The 17960-nt window shown below is 38.8% G+C and overlaps 3 protein-coding genes across 3 annotated transcripts in view; 1 reads left to right on the top strand and 2 right to left on the bottom strand.

Moving 5' to 3' along the window:
* Positions 1 to 17960, top strand: part of LOC145442513 (GATOR2 complex protein WDR59-like) — a 458341-nt gene that overhangs the window by 297735 nt on the left and 142646 nt on the right. The window lies entirely within an intron of this gene.
* Positions 415 to 16442, bottom strand: LOC145443483 (kelch-like protein 7). The gene is made up of 2 exons (XM_080321445.1): positions 15424 to 16442; positions 415 to 2246 (listed from the first exon to the last, which is right to left on the bottom strand). Exons 1-2 carry the CDS (start codon positions 16315 to 16317, stop codon positions 558 to 560), a joined length of 2583 nt encoding a protein of 860 aa, XP_080177571.1. The 5' UTR covers positions 16318 to 16442; the 3' UTR covers positions 415 to 557.
* LOC145442558 (uncharacterized) lies at positions 7360 to 12244 on the bottom strand. Its single transcript, XM_080320501.1, has 6 exons — positions 12057 to 12244; positions 11825 to 11992; positions 8964 to 9525; positions 8295 to 8444; positions 8052 to 8228; positions 7360 to 7685 (listed from the first exon to the last, which is right to left on the bottom strand). The coding sequence occupies exons 3-6, from the start codon at positions 9112 to 9114 to the stop codon at positions 7621 to 7623; spliced, it is 543 nt and encodes a 180-aa protein (XP_080176627.1). The 5' UTR covers positions 9115 to 9525; positions 11825 to 11992; positions 12057 to 12244; the 3' UTR covers positions 7360 to 7620.

The raw sequence follows: 17960 nt of genomic DNA, 5'->3' as shown, positions 1-17960 counted from the left end.
GAACATCTACAGGGATACTATGTTGGTAAAAAAACTTACCGGGATACTTTTTTGCAAATTACGAGTTCCGCGTATAGTGTCGACAAGGACAAATGTTTAGTACAGTGTGTCATTTCAAATGTATTATAGGTGGGCAAAGAAATTGGAATACCCAAATTCGTGTCGTGTAAAATATGGTGCTCGAGGTGATTAATGTTTTAAAAAATGGCCCATGTAGCAACGTCACACAAGACTGATTTTGTTATGTTGTAAGTCGCGGTAACACATTTTCGAATGTACTATTTTGTAGAATTGCATGTGTACTAGGCGTATGGGTAACAAAAACTGGATTGTTAGGCAAAACTCTCGTACACTCAATATTGCCTGAACTCCAAATGCGATATCAAACGTGACATCATAATTAAACTCATATAATTACATGTCAAATTGGAAAAATAAATTATTGCTGGGGAAATTCAACAAAAAAGCATTCACAATGCTCAGTTTTGCTTAACAAGGGTAATAGCCTAATTTGATAGGATCATTATCACGATTCACAACAAATTAAAAAAATATATTTACAAACACGATGGCACAGACGCTAGTCCCATAATACTAAAGTCAAAATTTCGATCCACACTCTTCCACACATTCTCATCCAAGTCGTAAGTTTCGATAGACATGGGATCCTTCTTCTTCCCTACCGCGAATATTTTATCATTCACGACGCACAGCCTGAATAAGTTTCTGGACGATTTCAAAGGCGACAGCTCCGTCCAAGTATCTGCGTAGATATCGTACGCTTCGACAAGATTCAGAAACGTGAGATGTATCCCGCCTGCCACGTACAAAACATCGTTGAAGACAACCACGGCCGGCGTGGCTCTCTTATGCAGTGCCGGTCGTATAGGACTCCAATTCATTTCTCGTATCGCCAATTTACTAGCGGTATTTACAACATCGCCGTTTTCACTTCCCCCTACGCAAAATACGAAATCGCAACTAGCCACAAGGGATGATTGATCACAGTTGACTTCCGGAGCATCAAAATCCGACCATTTGTCTTCCGATTCACAATATTTTTCCATGCACTCACCGCCGACTACTAGAATCTGATCTCCGATTGTGACGCAACTCATCCAATCGTGGACGTGCGTCATTTTTTGCCTAGTCTCCCATCCATTATTCGGTTTTGTGACGTCGTAGCGGAAGGTCTTTTTGTTTTGCAACAGCACGAAACAGTATTTACCTAATATGCATGACGTGTAAAATTTACCGCCATCCAAATCGTCATGCAAAGGACACAAGGATTTAGTATCGCAATTACTGGGGTCGCATCGTTTTAATTCTTTGTTGCTGAGATCGAACACTAAAAGAGAGTTTGGTATTCCAGGGAAATGGATTTGTGCTGGTTTGGCTTTGTGCTTTTGTCCTTTCATCTGAGCCATGTAAAGATCTTTCATAAATTCGCTAGACTCGTAACAAGCCGCTTCGTATTCTGATACATGGAGACCGTAGCTTGGGCTTATTTTTGCAAGATTCAAACAGGCCGTCATCTTGCTTAGATGACATCTGCGATTTTCCAATTCGGCGTTGATCCACTTTAAAATGATAGCGAGTTTTGAGTCTTCGCCGTTCGGATTGGCAGATATTTTATCGCGAAGCAATTTGGTCACGCAGTCAACATCGAGATGTGAAAAGTTTTCCTCCTTGGCAAGGAGATCGAGATTTTCCAGGGCATATTCATCGCACGCCGTAATCAGGCCTTCGAGATTGTACATGAACGCGGTTTCACGGATTTCGAAAAACGCAGCGGGATTGAGAAACTCCTGCAGCATCACTGTCACTTGTTCGCAAATCTCGTCGAGTTGAAACATACTGGCCATATGGAGGATATGGTTCATGTTGGTACGCGTAATTTCGATTTCTCCGGTGTACATGAAATCGACACAGCCTTGCACAGAGGCGAAGTTGACATCTCTCAATGTCACCGAGCTGTTTTGGTTCTCCATGGTGTCGTGCGAAAGCATTTTGTCAAAATAATCTGATGCAGCACGGATCACCAGGCGGTGGACATGCAACATTTTTCCATCGACTTTGATCGTGAAATCACATTCTGTCCCGCTTGCCCGCATTTCATTCACTTTCACCATGATTTTCATCCATTGTTTCTTCTTTTCGGAACTTAATAGACTCTCCATTGTTTTAGACATATTTTTGTTACAAGTTACAATTGCTAGTACTCTCTGAAAATTCAAACGCATTTTTATCGAAATGTGTTAGTCATAAGTCTAGTGTAACTTGGTGATATTCAAATTTCAGGACAAGCACAAATTTTAGCAATGATGAATTATTTACCAACACTGCAATCTGAGTGATATTAAAAATACGCAATGAAGCAACCATGTGGTAAATTGGCGTGTCTATAAAATAATACTCACTGTCACTAAGTTGTTGGCAGAAAAAATCTGTTTTGGAATGCAGGCGGATAATTTGGGTAATGTCGCTATTCGAGGGTCCCAATATTGGATTGATTTCGGCACAGGAAATTTGTTTTAAACACACATTAAGTTGCCTGTACAATTGGCAAGTACAGAAAAAGTACGATATAAAATATGGTTAAATACGTGACTATGGTTAAACTAGTAGAAAATATACGAACTGTTGAGGAACATTTTGCATTCAATGTTAGAGGTATACTTTGGTCATACATAAAATAATGGCCATCAAAACGAAGTAAATGGAAATGCATAGTCTCGTTTCCACAAATCTTCATTAGTGTACGGCTAGTAAAAAACACATCCACATCCACAGGTATGGTGTCGCTATAATACTGTCAGCAACAAAGTTTTAATTACTGTCAAGGCAGAAGCAAATGTCAAAAACATGGATGTCACACCTGAGGCAGTTATTGGGCAAATCCGCTATTTTGATGAATGAGGTGTGTATGTTAGCAGAGTGACACAGTCATTAAAATTTTGAAACATTGTAAAAATAATCCCACATTATAAAAATCCCAATGAGAATGTAATAGTGTTCCTATCTTGCAGGAAATATATCAAGGAAAATACAAATCAGGTATACAGACTGCTAGTACTACTAATAAGTACCAGGAAAATGCGAATATAATATAACATGGTTAACTGGGATGCTGGAAGTAAGTTGAAATGTTTTCAATGGTCATTGTGAAAATGGATGATATCTGCTGGCTGAACGGGTAACTTATCCACAGTTTATAAAGCAGGATCGTTCAATCTCGGTGTCATATCCTGTTACTGTGGGCCATTTCATGTTAATCTTGGGGGGTTCAATAATTTAGGAGCCATACTTGTACTCGCTAGATGGCGTATGCTTGACGATACTTCCTGGTCTGGTCTAAGGGAATATTCTGGATATAGCTGTGATAGGGTACAGTTTGTCAATAGTAATTGGCCCACCGGACGTTCCCTCACTGTATCTACCGATCTTGTTTGGACAATATCTTATTCGCGCTACTACTGTGTCGTATTATAATTTGGATATAAGGAAATTCGATCAATTGGAACTTCAAGCAATATACTTTTCTACCGTACTTCAAGATCGCGTATATTTGCATCGGGAAACTTATAGGACTTTGCGGCGCTGTAAGTTCAAGGGAAGACAGCTTACACAGAATCACATAGGCAGTTCAGCGACCGCAACAGTAGACACAGCTAAAGGTCCGGTCGTGGAGTAAATACACTGAACGGCCAGGAAGCGGAACATTTTGTTGTCACCTCCAGGGGAATTTGGCAAGCCAGATCTCTATGCAAGAAGGCGCTGGAGAAGAACACAATACGCTGTGAATCAATTTTGGTTCAGATGGAGAAGGGAGTTTTTACCTGGCATGCAACAACGCACTAAATGGAGCAAAGTTAGTCGAAATGTTCGCGTGGGAGATATTGTTATCGTTCATGATGATGACCTTCCGCGAAACTCTTGGAAATTGGGAATCGTACACTCGGTTTCGAGTTCGACAGATGGGCTGGTGCGAAAGGCCAAGATACGCATCGCCGACCGTACTATTGATCAGCACGGAAGAAGAATCAACGATGTGCAGTTTTTGGAGCGACCTATCCACAAATTGGTCGTGCTTCTCGCTGCAGAGGAAGTTACCGAGGATTCCACCGACGAGGAGCCACTAATGGACTAATGTTTTACTTAATTTGCAAAAAAGTTCTTTGTCATTTTATAACTTTTTTGGGGGGGTATGTTACTGTGGGCCATTTCATGTTAATCTTGGGGGGTTCAATAATTTAGGAGCCATACTTGTACTCGCTAGATGGCGTATGCTTGACGATACTTCCTGGTCTGGTCTAAGGGAATATTCTGGATATAGCTGTGATAGGGTACAGTTTGTCAATAGTAATTGGCCCACCGGACGTTCCCTCACTGTATCTACCGATCTTGTTTGGACAATATCTTATTCGCGCTACTACTGTGTCGTATTATAATTTGGATATAAGGAAATTCGATCAATTGGAACTTCAAGCAATATACTTTTCTACCGTACTTCAAGATCGCGTATATTTGCATCGGGAAACTTATAGGACTTTGCGGCGCTGTAAGTTCAAGGGAAGACAGCTTACACAGAATCACATAGGCAGTTCAGCGACCGCAACATATCCTCTGCCTTTGACTTGTGTGCTCGTCTATGGTAGATTCGGCAAAATCTGTATTGATCATGAAATATCAAACTCAGTTCAACTTAATTGTACTACATAGACTAGACATATTTGAACAGCTTCTTGGAGGTACAGAACTTCAATATATAACTGAATAGTATGTTCATATTGAAATGAACCCGAATATTTTCAGCTGACTCTTGTCAGGGGTAATTGTCAGCAACTAGTAGAGAATTCAAAAGAACAGCGTATATCAACAATCGTAGCACAAAATATGACGTCACCAGCATGAAATGCCGAATACGAGAGCGGTCAATGTACTATTTTTAGATGATACACAAACTCTTTTTGTTGACACAGCCTCGACTCCAAGGCACACAAATGAAAGTGTTAACGACCCTTTCCGCGTATGCGAAATCTGTTGTCTTGATAATTTTTCGCACAGGGGGGATTATCCAACAAGTGTCTGCCAATTGCAGAATCTATGGCCTTTGATCGTTCCGCATCAATCTTGAGTGGATGAGCTAAGGGTGAGCTTTTCACCGAGCGTGTTCTAATGAATCTAGGGACTGTTTAGTTTAATCCATCACCAATTTTGCATAGTCTTACCAACAAGATTTGTTCCCGCCAGTATAAATCCTAGGTTCAAGTATATTCTCCAAGAAACACATAAAATTTTGCTTGAGCCCAAGCCCAGTGCAAACCCGAATGCCACAAGAATGTTCTAGCTAATTAGGACAATGCCCTGCTGTTTTGGAAAAAAATCAATGTGAGTCACTGTAAAATGAGAAAAATGAATTTACATGATTCAATGAAAACAGAGTACAGTAATACAACCATTTATGATTGTTTGCAGCATCCCATCTACGATCCCAAAAGTCCCGAATACGGCAATTATTGAAATAACATCATGAGGACCAGGCGACCATCGCGTAACATAAGTATAATTGCCGCAATCCATAGCGCAACAGATCTGAAATATCGGTACACAACCAATTTGTCTCCCGAATTTCGCAATCAGCCAAGAAAATATCGCATCAAAAAGACCGTACGCACACATACATATTCCGACCTGAAAGAAAATGAATTCAAGTGTGTGTCGTAATATAAAATACAATGTCCGTACCCATTGGAAACCAAAAACGCAGGAAGACAAGGACCTCGTTAATTCTGCATGCACAAACGACATTGCCAACGGAGGATAGAGGCTGATTGGAATAAGTAATAGCAACTTCACTTAGCAGCAATGGTGAAACACTGCTTTTATGGTAGATACAGAGAATTCAATCACACCAACAGTCTGCAAAATGCATCGAAAGAATTACTTCAGCTGTGGACAATAAGGACATGATTTACACACTCTTACAGGGGTTCAACCTTTGGTGCGCAAAGAATTTTCAGGTGGCACAAGAGAATCTTCTGTTTTGCTCACAGAAACCTGGATTCAGAGCTTTAAACTTTGTTTATCAGGCTTTGTTCGCAAAAATATTAGCCTGCACTTGAACATCACGTAAAAACATCGAAACCGACTAGGTGCGCAAGGAAAATACTTTCAATGCGCTGTTACTAAATTGCACGCAAGATCTCATTAAATTTAGTTGTGATACTGTAGTATTATTTTAGTAGACCAATAATATTCTTCTAAATATGACACAACTCAATCACATTAGTTGTTCCGCAGGAAGTGGTACTCGTGGTATGAGATCGTAAAAAGGTTGGAAATTGATGAACTAGGATGTAGCTTTCCACCATTAAGCAGAGACGGCAATCCAACTAAATCTCGAAGTAGTATTATTATTAGCAGTTTTCAAACTTTTGGAGAAGTGAATTCGTTTTGCAACCAAATTATCTTATAAACATCCAATCTACTTCTCGTTATGTTGACTGAAAGTAGGAATTTCATTTCTGATGGATTCGGGTTACGATATGCCCGCCTTTAGGATAGGGTCGTCATATGTCCTTTTTTTCCCAATCGCAAAATATGGTAACCCTACTTTAGGAGATTTTGTGAAGAAATCGAAAAGGTCCTCCGAGGATGCCTAAATCTCGCTCTTCTTGGCAATCCGTCCTTCTTTATAGTTTCGATAGGTAGGCGATTGCACAGACACATCTAATTTTGACGTCTACCAGAAGCCGATTTTGAAAAATCTATTATTAGTAAACACATAACAGTATTATGTTAGAGCAGGTCTTTCGGAAGTCGAATCGGAGAAATAACCATTTTTTAGGTTAACACAACAGTATTTATAGTAAAAATTTTCAAATTACCCGATACCTCGTCTGATTATATAAGTTTTGTGATTTGTAAAAAGTGTCCTTTTTTTCCGGATCTCAAAATATGGTTACTCTACCCCAAATACGCTGCTACATAGTTGACTAAGTTGAAATGAGGGGTCAGCAGTTGCCAGCAGGATCCAGTTGCCATTTCATTGATGTTAACAATCCAGAGTGGATTTGTATAGAATGTAATAAACTGATATAAATGAGATAAAGTGAGCAATTCGACAGTAAGCTGAATCAGTTAGCTTACCGTAGTACAAGATTAACCTTGTTGGTGCAGGCTTGACAAATACCCGAACATATGAAGCAACCAATTTTGCTCAACGTTCATATCCAAAAAGCAGGTATTGATATAACTGATTGAAACAAAGATATACAATTTTAGTGCTTAAAAGAAAGTAATTTTACCTCTCCTTCTGAATCTTGAACATTTTCTGCTTCTCGAGATTCAAATGGCCTATTTTGCTGAAAATATTTTACTTTCTTCTCAAAAACGGCATCGTTTGGCACTAGATACGCTTCAATCAGCACGGCAATAGGAACGAGCACAAAGTCCACTGCCAGAAGAACATAAAACGACCTGGGATTGAGAGGTCAGTACTTTGCGAGAGATTTTTCGATGATAGTTGCATTCTGGTATTCTCTGATTCCACAGTGTCGATAATCTCTGATTGAGGTGGAATAACATAACGAATTGTTGGTATTGCAGTTGGAGTCGTCACTTGAAACAGCAATTGGATCGAACCCGTAAAGTAAAGCGTATGACATCAAGTTTCCAAACACCTATAAATTAAGTACAAATGTATAACACATTCGGTGGAACCAGCAAACTGAAATGAGTAGGGTTTACGAGATCAATACAAGTCTGTGATCAACTGGATCATATTTTTCTTACGCCTCACACCAAAACATTCTGAATTTCAATGGTTTGCCCATATTCAAACGATGATTTCTCATTGACTGTGCATTCCCATAATTTTAACACATTTTTATTGCTATCTGTTAGCAAAGCTGGGCGTTTTCTTGATGAACTTCATCACATTGTTTTGATTCCTTCCTGCCTTTTCATTGTATTTTCATCTAGTAATATTTTGTACTGGTAAAAATATCAATAAGCGAATGTACGAACAAAAAGAATCAACTACTCACTTGTGAACTGTGAAAAGTGGTGAAGAAATATCCGGAAAAGGCTATAACGTGACGGTCTATATTCTTCGCAGTTATTGATGAATACAACTTCGCATAGAGTACATTCAACATTGACATGCTTGGCCATGTTGCACATTGAAGGATGAACATCAAAATTGACGCAGGCAGTGTAGTGCGCTGAAGCAATGAGTTACATTTGTGAATATACAAGAATGATAAATACATTTTCAGAATGATTCTCACTTGGATATATATTGGATAGGATGAGCAAAAACACAGCCAGATCCCCCACAACGTAACATACTTTAGCACCGAACTTCCTCAGCATGATCGGAGCCAGTGATACACTTAGTAGACCTTGGATGATATACGAAACGTCAAAGGTTGTGGTACCTGGACATAATGATTTGATCAGTATCTTGATGCATAATTTCTTCAGAGATATTGACACCATCCGATATGCTGGCAGTTTGCAAGGTAATAAGAGTATACATACATATTGATGAAAAGATGGTCAAGTATTTTTGATCCTATTCACAAACATACATTTCATTTCAATTCAGTATAGTTTTACTATGAGTAAACGTAGAAAGCATGTGTCTTGAAAAGTACAATTAGGAGGGTTTTGGGACGAGGTAATGTATTTTGGGCGATGAGTCTACTTTTGATGATGACAACATGAAAATGCAGCAGAGCAAATAAGTGGTAATTATGGTGATTGTGGGACGACACTGTCTATTAGATATTACGAGATTAGTCATAAAATGAAACAAATCATAACATATCATGCAACTTTCTCAGGTGTCTGATACAATGTGGCAAATGTCAAATGAAAAAAATTCAATATTAATATCAAGCATAGTACTGAAATTAACATTCCAAAGATGATGAAATGGAAACTACACGCCTTACCTAGCCCACCTTCCACATTAATGCTGGATTGTAAATTATTTATTGATCCATATGCAGCCCAGCAGCAAAAAACTCCAACGTTGTAACCGATGAAGGACTGTCTAATATTTTTCAGCTCAATTTGTTTATTGAAAATGTTCAAACGAGTCATTATAAAAATATTCTAAATCAATTGCAACTATAAATTAGCGGCGAGATAAAACTATCAAAATCACGAGAATTAAATTTGTTGCATATGGGTCGTGATACGAATGATATAACCAAACAACCGAACAACGCCAGGAGCATACTTTTACAGTACTTGGCTGTATATGACTATTAGCATGTGGATTTCACTATAACGGTACCGGCAATAATATACATTTTTGACTCCTGTGTATATGTACATCAGGCACCTTGGCAATAATCGAGTGTTTGCAAAAAGGAGGCATTAGTGTCAATGTCAGTCCATCATGCTAACTAAAAAATAGATTCCAATTGTTTCGGGGTTTGCATGCATGAAATTCAAATCAATCGTCGGCTCCATCACTCTTTCGCTTGCGATGACGAACATCTGCAATCACTGAAATATATAAGGAACATATTCAACTCGGCAATCATTATGTGCAATCGGCATAAATTCAAGAGATTTCGAGATGGATATCGTAATCATGCAGCCATTTTGACAACTGTGGTATATATAACGCGATGAAATTGCGGGGATCATATTGGCTTTCTATTGGCTGGTTTATATGGTATTTTTTTACAACTTTCATTGCGTTTATGTTTTAAACTTGAGGAACTTTTTGGGTGTTTCTTGACCGATTTGACTTTGCACGCTAGTGTTAAAACCCAGTCGAAAGGCGCTGTGTGCTCATAACTATAATGACGAGATTTTCCATGTCATTTCTAAGGGCAAATCAATTTCCATTTGAAGACTTCAGAATCAATGCTTATTCAATTGGTTAATCCTGATCTTTGTATCACTAATAATCGTCATTATTTTGAACTTTGACTTGTCATTGTCTGAACGTGTCACTCCTGTATGCTTGAAGGGTTAAACAACCTTGTGGTATTGCTGTCGTCGCTACTTTTCAGAATCTCTCGACTTTGTCTTCTTCGGTCTTACTCGACAACATTGGTTTTTGTTTCAAAATGACATATTTTTTGCTATGTTGAATCGTTAATTCGTGATAAGAGGTAATAATATTCATTCAAGTTTCATATAATGGCAATGAATGTTGTTGTGAAAGCTATATTCAGGATCTGTACCACAAATCAGAGCTCAAATATTTCATTTTTATCAACCAAAGCAACCAGTCAATTCAATTTACAAGATGGCTGGTATGTTGATAAACCTCTAGTGCAGCGGTTCTCAACCGGGGGTCCGCGGACCCCATGGGGTCCGCGAAGCATGTTTAGGGGGTCCGCGAAGTCTTGAAGTATTTGATAACCTAATTTGCATTTTTTAATTCGGAAAATCGCGAGGAAGTTTCGCTTCATTACTACTAAAACTCCAGAGCTGAAATCAACAGAATGGCCGTCTGAGATAAAATATCCTACTGTGCAGATCATTTTACCGACAAGATAGCGTAATGGTGAAGCGTCCGGTTTCTTGATCGGTAGGTCGTGGGTTCGATCCCCGGCCGGGTCAGACCAAAGACCTGATTAGTAACACTGGTATCCATGACTTCCCTGCATAGCGCTCATGCATTGGGATAACATGGAGGGATGGTGCAAGACTTTGGAAGACGTACAAGGCTATATCTGCACCTTCCTTGTGCAGCGGCATATGCACATCATACACTCATGGTATGCATATGCACAGATCGTGTCTATGTATATCGTGAGTCGGGGTATATGCCGCAGAAACATCAAGGACAAAAATAAACTACGCACGTCGTTCCTTCCTTGTATTTTAATTACTAAATTGCCCACATGTTGCTGTTTAGAGATTTTGGTTAGGGATTGTGGGAAAGAAAAGTTAGATGAGTAAGGTCGATAACGGTGACTTCGAAATGCTTACAACAATCTATTTTTCCTGTTTGTTTGTCTGTTTTGAGGTCTTCATGGTGTTTGTCGACTACTATGGTCATTTACACCAGGGTGATATTCTTCATATTTATTCCGTAACAGCCGACTTGTAACACGGCCCACTTCTAGGCTTTGTAAGACACCGCTTACACGGATTAGGGATCGAGGAGGAGCCTAGGTAAACCTCCGACACTTCCACCTTCAACACTGTGATAGATAACGATTTTTCTCATAATAATTTCAAGATAAGCTGCCCGATAAAAAAATTGTTTGTCCATTTTGGTGCCATATTTGTTGCGATCATACCGAAATGTGTCGTCGGACGCGTTCCGCGTTATTATTACATTCGCCACCCTCTCTATTTGTGGAAATGGACTTTCGGCACTCGTTCATGTCAATTCGAAAGCGCAGATTTTCAAGACACAACCACTTATTTCAAGAAATACAGTTGCAGAATTCGCATTAAAATAAAAGAAGTCAACCCAATTTCTACATGAATAGTATGATCTTATTTTCAAGAAAATACTTTTTGTTGATGTTTATCACTAAGGCGATTAGTTATCATTTGCACATAACAGATGACGATTGTACGATAATTGAGCTAAATTTGAACTAAAACTTCGTGGGGGTCCGCGGGGTCAGTGACGGTCTGAAAGGGGTCCGCGAGTACAAAAAGGTTGAGAACCACTGCTCTAGTGGCTGGTACCCTTGCAACAACCCTAAGCCCTAATCGTTGCTTTGCGAAATCTTGAGTTGGAAAAATCAAATATAAAAGTCAAAACAGTGTCAAACCATCCATTTTAAACGAGATATACTATACGGTAGCGGAAAAGCAGCAGATAACATACCCAAAAAGCCTGTTCCCGTGATGATGATGCCAAGATTGAGAAAAATTCTTTGCCGAACACACATCATGCGACTTAGCATCATTCCAGTAGAGAAACCAAGATTGACAATCATGTTCCACACTACAATGACAATTTCTTTATTCTCCGGAAATAGGTCGATGTGTGTCACTATAAAGAAATACAATATACACAAAGGCACAAAAAGCATAAGCAACAGTAACAGGTTGCAAACCGTTTACAATGGTCTGTAAAATTCCGTCAGTGACTCCAAACAAGCAGAAAATGCTGATGATCGAAAAAAGAATGCTTGAAGAAGGAAACCATAACAGGCAGAATATGTAATTTCCGCATTCCAGGCACAGTGTCATCATGAAGAGCCCGATGCGACCGATCTTTCTACCGAGCTTTCCGACAAATCAAGAAAATAACGAGTCGAACGCTCCAAAAAATGCCATACACACACCAACCTGGAAAGAGTGAATAAAGAGTATTGGATACAGGTATGGTCTGCGCGACTTGTGACTCAAGTGATGTTGAGGTAATAACTCACACACAAGGCGAGGTTAGTTTTGTAACTACACATGAGAAAATAAAATGTGAAAATATGATAGTAGCAGTTACCGAAACTTCTGAAATATAATCCAAGTGTGGGGCTGCTATTACAAGAAGCACATCAACAAGCTCCAGGTATTACAAAACAAAGCCATTAGGATTATATCCAATACACCTGCACGTAGTAGTGTCAGTCCTGAATTTAGAAAATTGGGCATTCTCAAGGTCTCGGATTTGTATGAATTTGAAACTGTAAAAATCATGAAACAATAAAATGAAAGAACATTACCGGTACCGGACTATTTCGACAACTTTTTTCAATGCCCCCATTCAATTCACCATTATAACACGAGATTCTCACAGAATTAGTCCCTATTTGTTAAATTGAAATCATCAAGACTGTCAAGAAATTCCCTGTAGGTATGAAATTATAGGTGTGAAATTTTGGAACAACGTACCAACTAACTACTATCTACCATACTCTTCCTTATCATAAGTTTAAAGCTCGCTATTGCAAATTTATCTTATCCAAGCACCCAGAAGAACATATCTCATGACCACAGTGATGTTGTTTTGATTGTTGTTTTGTTTCATTTTATATGTTACAATAATATTACCACTGTGTACATGGGTCAAATTGTTATTTTCTGATCACACTGTTACAAACGTCCTTCACTAGTGTTGCGGTCTTTTATTTACTTCGTTTATTTCGTTACTCTTTGCTGTGCTACTCGACTGAGAGAAGAAATTGATTCATATTATTAATAATACTGCCAAATATGCTTGGGTGACTCAGGCCTAGAAGACTTCGGTCATATCGGGTCTCTCTATACCGTGTAGAATATAGTTAGGAAAATATTTTTAAAAATGTGTACTATTGAACGTGAATGTTTGTGGACATTGCCTACACTTTATTTCATGGTTGACGAATAAAAGAATTCTCACTCTCTCTTCATATATAACTTATGTTTACAGGATGGTAGAACGCCTACATTGCATCTTATACACTAGTCATGATGCTCAGCACTTTTAAGGCCATATATCCTACATATACGTAATATTAATTATATTTAATTGATTTGTTGACCAGTCGATTAGGCAATATTTATGTTAGTGGAAACTAGTTTGACTCTGCCCTCAACGCATGATTTAGTAAGTTTCACCGCACTTGTACAAGGCAATCAGTAACAAGGACTTCTATATTTCTGGAATATGTAAGCTGAGTGGATTGCCTACATTTTATATTTACTTTCCAAATTTGGCACTGCCTCAAAATTGAACTCGAGTGATGTCATACAGATTTACCTAAACATTGACCCGAGCAGATTCATTGACTACTTTGACCAACTATGCTTAGACACCATAAAACAATTCAGTTTTATTCCATCCACTCACCCATTGTACACCGACAACACATGACACGTAAGACCTGGTGATTTCTGCGAATACAAAGCTCATTGCCATTCCATTATAAAAGGTTACTGGTACAAGTAACAGCAACTGTAACTGCATAATATGATGATAGGCTCCTTTTGCCGTAGACAGAACCAGTGACCGTATCGTTGGATTCTAAAAATGGGTATATCATATATATATAATTATATATGCATAATGTATTGTATGTATTATGCAAATGCTGCAAACAGATATCGGTTGAAGAAACATGGAAAAATCTCAAAGCTTTACCATGAAAGGTCATAACGGCCATGCCACATTATGTGAAGCATAAACATGGCCAGGATATGGTAGACAGTATATATCTGCCGTAGATTCAGACGATGTTTAGCGACACGGACACGGGTTTGCTACAGCTCGTACATTCTATCAGGTGTAAATTCAGACTGTAACCCGTCACTCGGACATCATGAGTGGGATATATGCTGCGTGCAATGGCAATCAGACATCATGACAGGTTATGTTTGGGCTGTCTTGGCACTTGGACACCATGTCTGGGGTATTTCGCACTGTGTTGCGCCATTGCGACATCATGACTGTAGTATGTTATGACTATGTTGCAACTAGGAAATCATGTGGTTGATATGTTCGCATAATGTTGCGTCACTGGGACATCATATGTATGGTATGTTCGGACTGGTCTATGGTATCTGGACATCATGTCTGAGATAGATTCGGACTGTAGTTGCCATTCAAACATTGTGTCAGTCCGAATCTGCACCAGATATGATGTCCGAATGCTGGAACACAATGCGAACATACTAATGACATGATGTCTGATCGGCAACATAGTACAAACATACCCCGGACATGATGACGTGGTGACCAAACACGGTGCAAACATACCCCAGACATAATGCCCCATTGCCAAGATGTGTGCGAAAGCTTGATTGAACGTTACCAAAGCTTGATTGAACGTTACCAGAGATAACACATTTCCGAAGTCATGTTCATCTCACAGCATTGTCACAAAGTGCAATGAAGTCGGTATGGTCAAAAAATACCGAAGCATCTTAGTGACGGATAACAGGCATTATGTTCTTTATTGTGGCATAAAAGGTACATATTTAAACTTTGACATAGTTCATTATGTTGTGATGTCATAATGAGTGATACTCGACTGAAAGTGTAATACATGATTCAAAATCGAATCACTCAGATACTCGATTTTGTTCAGACCTAGTCACGAGTCAACTGACATTTTGAGACGCCAAGTCAAATCAAGTCATTTTAGCAGGGTGACTCGACTCAGGTCAAGTCAACTGAAAAAGACGACTCAAGTCGTCCCAACACTGGTCTGTGATGGAGTTTGGATGAATGCAATGTCTATAAATGCAAAAAAATATGACACTGATTAGCTGGAAATTAGCAACCTCATCAAGCCTAATTGAAGAATGGTGATATAATTCACAAATGAAATACCTTCCAAACTGAAATCGGCAAACACAACGAGAAAATCACTAACAAGCCGGCAAAAGTACTCGTAAATTTATTTATTTATTTATTATTTCCGTCGCGATAGTCAATATCTGGAACTGAAAGTGTCTTTTGTCGTACGAATGTAGATTTTCAAATATTCAAAAATTCATCTACAAAGTCAAAAATTCATCTACATAGTCATCATAATATGTGATATCTTGTTCGGGAACTCCAATTGCATACACATTTGAAGGTTGAGGTGCATTTAAGGGATCAAAACTAGCCATTTCTTCTCGTGCTAAGGAAAAGAATAAGAATCTCACAAGACACATAGAAGTCTTGCACAGTGGTTCCTTCTCCATAAGGAACTTACAATATCCAGGTGTGAGATTCATAGGATTAAGAATATCCAGCAGTGTATCCAAATGCTCAATGCGATTATCCAAATCAGAATTTATCCATTGAATCGCACAGGCAAGTTTAACGTCTTCTGCGATAGATGACGCGTTCATCTTCATCAGACATGTCAAAAAGTTCACATCTATCGTGTTAAACTCGTCAAGTTTAGATATTGCAATAATGTTAGTGATGGCAAATTCTTCACATTTTCTTTCCAAAATCTTGATTGAGAATTTTGAAGCAATCTCTTTAATTTGAAAAATATTTTCAACTTGAATAGAGCCTTGAAGAAAATTGCCAATTTCTTCACAAACCTTTCCCAGGTGTATGATGCTTGCACAGAGTAGAACAGAACCACATTGATCAACAGATAGAACTATTTTTCCAGTGTAAATGAAGTCAACACATTTCTCAACAGCTGTATATTCCACTTCCTTCATTGTAACAACTCCTTGTTGTTCCTCCAAAGTGTCATGAGAGAACATTGCATTGAAGTAATCGGATGATGCGCAAAGTACAGCTTTGTGTGCGTAGAGCTTCTTACCCTCGACGTTGATTGTTAGATCACAATGTCTATTTTCTTTTCGCATCGAATTAAGGTTCATCATGAGATCTTTAAAATGTTCAATTTTATCAATACCCAATTCTGTTTCCACTACATCAGTCATTTTAGAAATATCTTGTGGTACAGGTAATGATTTTATGCAATGGGTAAGATCTGTGAAAACTATCAATATTCAGAATAGTACAGAATGAAGAACTCTGAAACAGTGTGACATGAAATACAGCAATAGTAGCCAAGAAACCATATGGGCTATTTCAGGATTCAGTATTACAGTGCTAAGGATGCTGAGGCCAAGACTGGTATAAAATAGTTCAGAAAATTAAGAAAATAAAACATAAATGGAAAAAACTTATAATTCGGGTAGAACACAAACCTTGAATGTTGTAAACAGTTGCAAAATATTTGTGAAAAGGAATGAAACCAAAAGTTCTTTGAAATATTTGAATGCATATGAGCCTGCTATCAGAGTGATCGAGAACGCTCAATATTTGAATCTTGGTAGGTGTTGTTGTCTTAAACGATCTACTTGTATGAGAAAATGTTAAAAAATAGTTATACACTTTTAGAAAGCTTTGCGGATTAGCATACTACCACGGTGAGGGATAGCTGAGAAATTTGATGATTTTTCATTCGAAGACACCGCTATACTTGATCAGTCTCAACTGTCACAATCTCTTGTACCATACTAAGTTTTTGAGGATAAATCCAATGGTGGAGATTAACTGGAATATACATTATTTCGATATTTTCGTTTCCATGATTTGTTTGCAGTTGAAGACATCGGGGCAACAGCATTATCATGAATAGTTGATTCTTGACTGAGTGCTAACACAATTGAAGCTCATGTGGTACTTCAAGTTGAATAGAATCTCTCTCTCTAACATTATCGCTGTGATTGGGATCCATCAATCGAAACAGCTTTGCCGACAATGTGGTTGTTACTGATGAATTGCACGAGGCAGTGGTTCTCAACCGCCGGTTCAAATTTATAATTTTGTATTGTTACAATTTTATACCTTACTTTCAGGATGCAATATGAGGAAGGCTTGTCCATTGATAAATTAAATGAAAAATCAAATTTAAAACCAATTCAGAACTTCGCGAGGAAACATTCGGGCCAGAAACAAGTTCGATATGACGCGTCATTTGACGACATGCGAGCGACAAGTACGAGCTGACCAGCTAAACCATGTACTTTGCGCGATCATTCGTTTTTGATTAATTCAATCTGTGTTGGACCGTTACTCAGGGGCACCACAAACTCCCCAATAGTAGAGGAGCAAGGTTTGCATGGGGCCAACGTTCCCTCTAAGCTGCGCACTTGCGCAAATGCGCAGTGCTAACACGGTCACTGCGCAGCAGAGAAAATCCAAGTTGCGCACAAAAAATCCGAAGTGATGACCTTTTTTTAGTCGTTACACACTGTTTTCCAAGGGTCTGCGCAGTGAGTTGGTGAGTGTGCGCAGACCCGTCACAAATTAGAGGGAATATTGCGTCGGGCCCAAAATTATTTCGCAAATGAACATAACGAAAGGAAAGGACATAGTTTACTTTTGTCCTTGATGTTTTTGCGGCATATACACCAACTCATGATACACATACACACAATCTGCGCATATGCATACCATGAGTGCATGATGTGCATATGCCGCTGGACAAGGAAGGTGCGGACATAGCCTTCTACGGCATTCTAAGTCTTGCACCACCCTTCCATGCTATCCCATTAATGCATGAGCGTTAAGCAGG

This window comes from Botryllus schlosseri, chromosome 7 (genome assembly GCF_051294905.1).
Source record: "Botryllus schlosseri isolate E-star chromosome 7, Bs_hap1, whole genome shotgun sequence".
NCBI lineage: Eukaryota > Metazoa > Chordata > Ascidiacea > Stolidobranchia > Styelidae > Botryllus > Botryllus schlosseri.
The sequence above is the reverse complement of the archived record's forward strand: the minus strand, read 5'-3'. Positions and strand labels throughout refer to the sequence as shown.

Excerpts from the sequence above, each read along its gene's own strand:
- LOC145443483 (XM_080321445.1), bottom strand. The coding sequence starts at position 16,317 with ATGACTGATGTAGTGGAAACAGAATTGGGTATTGATAAAATTGAACAT. Across the intron at positions 2,247-15,423 it reads TAGATGAATTTTTGACTTTG|AAAATGCGTTTGAATTTTCA; the intron begins TAGATGAATTTT and ends CACATTTCGATA.
- LOC145442558 (XM_080320501.1), bottom strand. The coding sequence starts at position 9,114 with ATGACTCGTTTGAACATTTTCAATAAACAAATTGAGCTGAAAAATATT. Across the intron at positions 8,445-8,963 it reads TAATGTGGAAGGTGGGCTAG|GTACCACAACCTTTGACGTT; the intron begins GTAAGGCGTGTA and ends CATTATGTCCAG. Across the intron at positions 8,229-8,294 it reads CCTATCCAATATATATCCAA|CGCACTACACTGCCTGCGTC; the intron begins GTGAGAATCATT and ends TCATTGCTTCAG.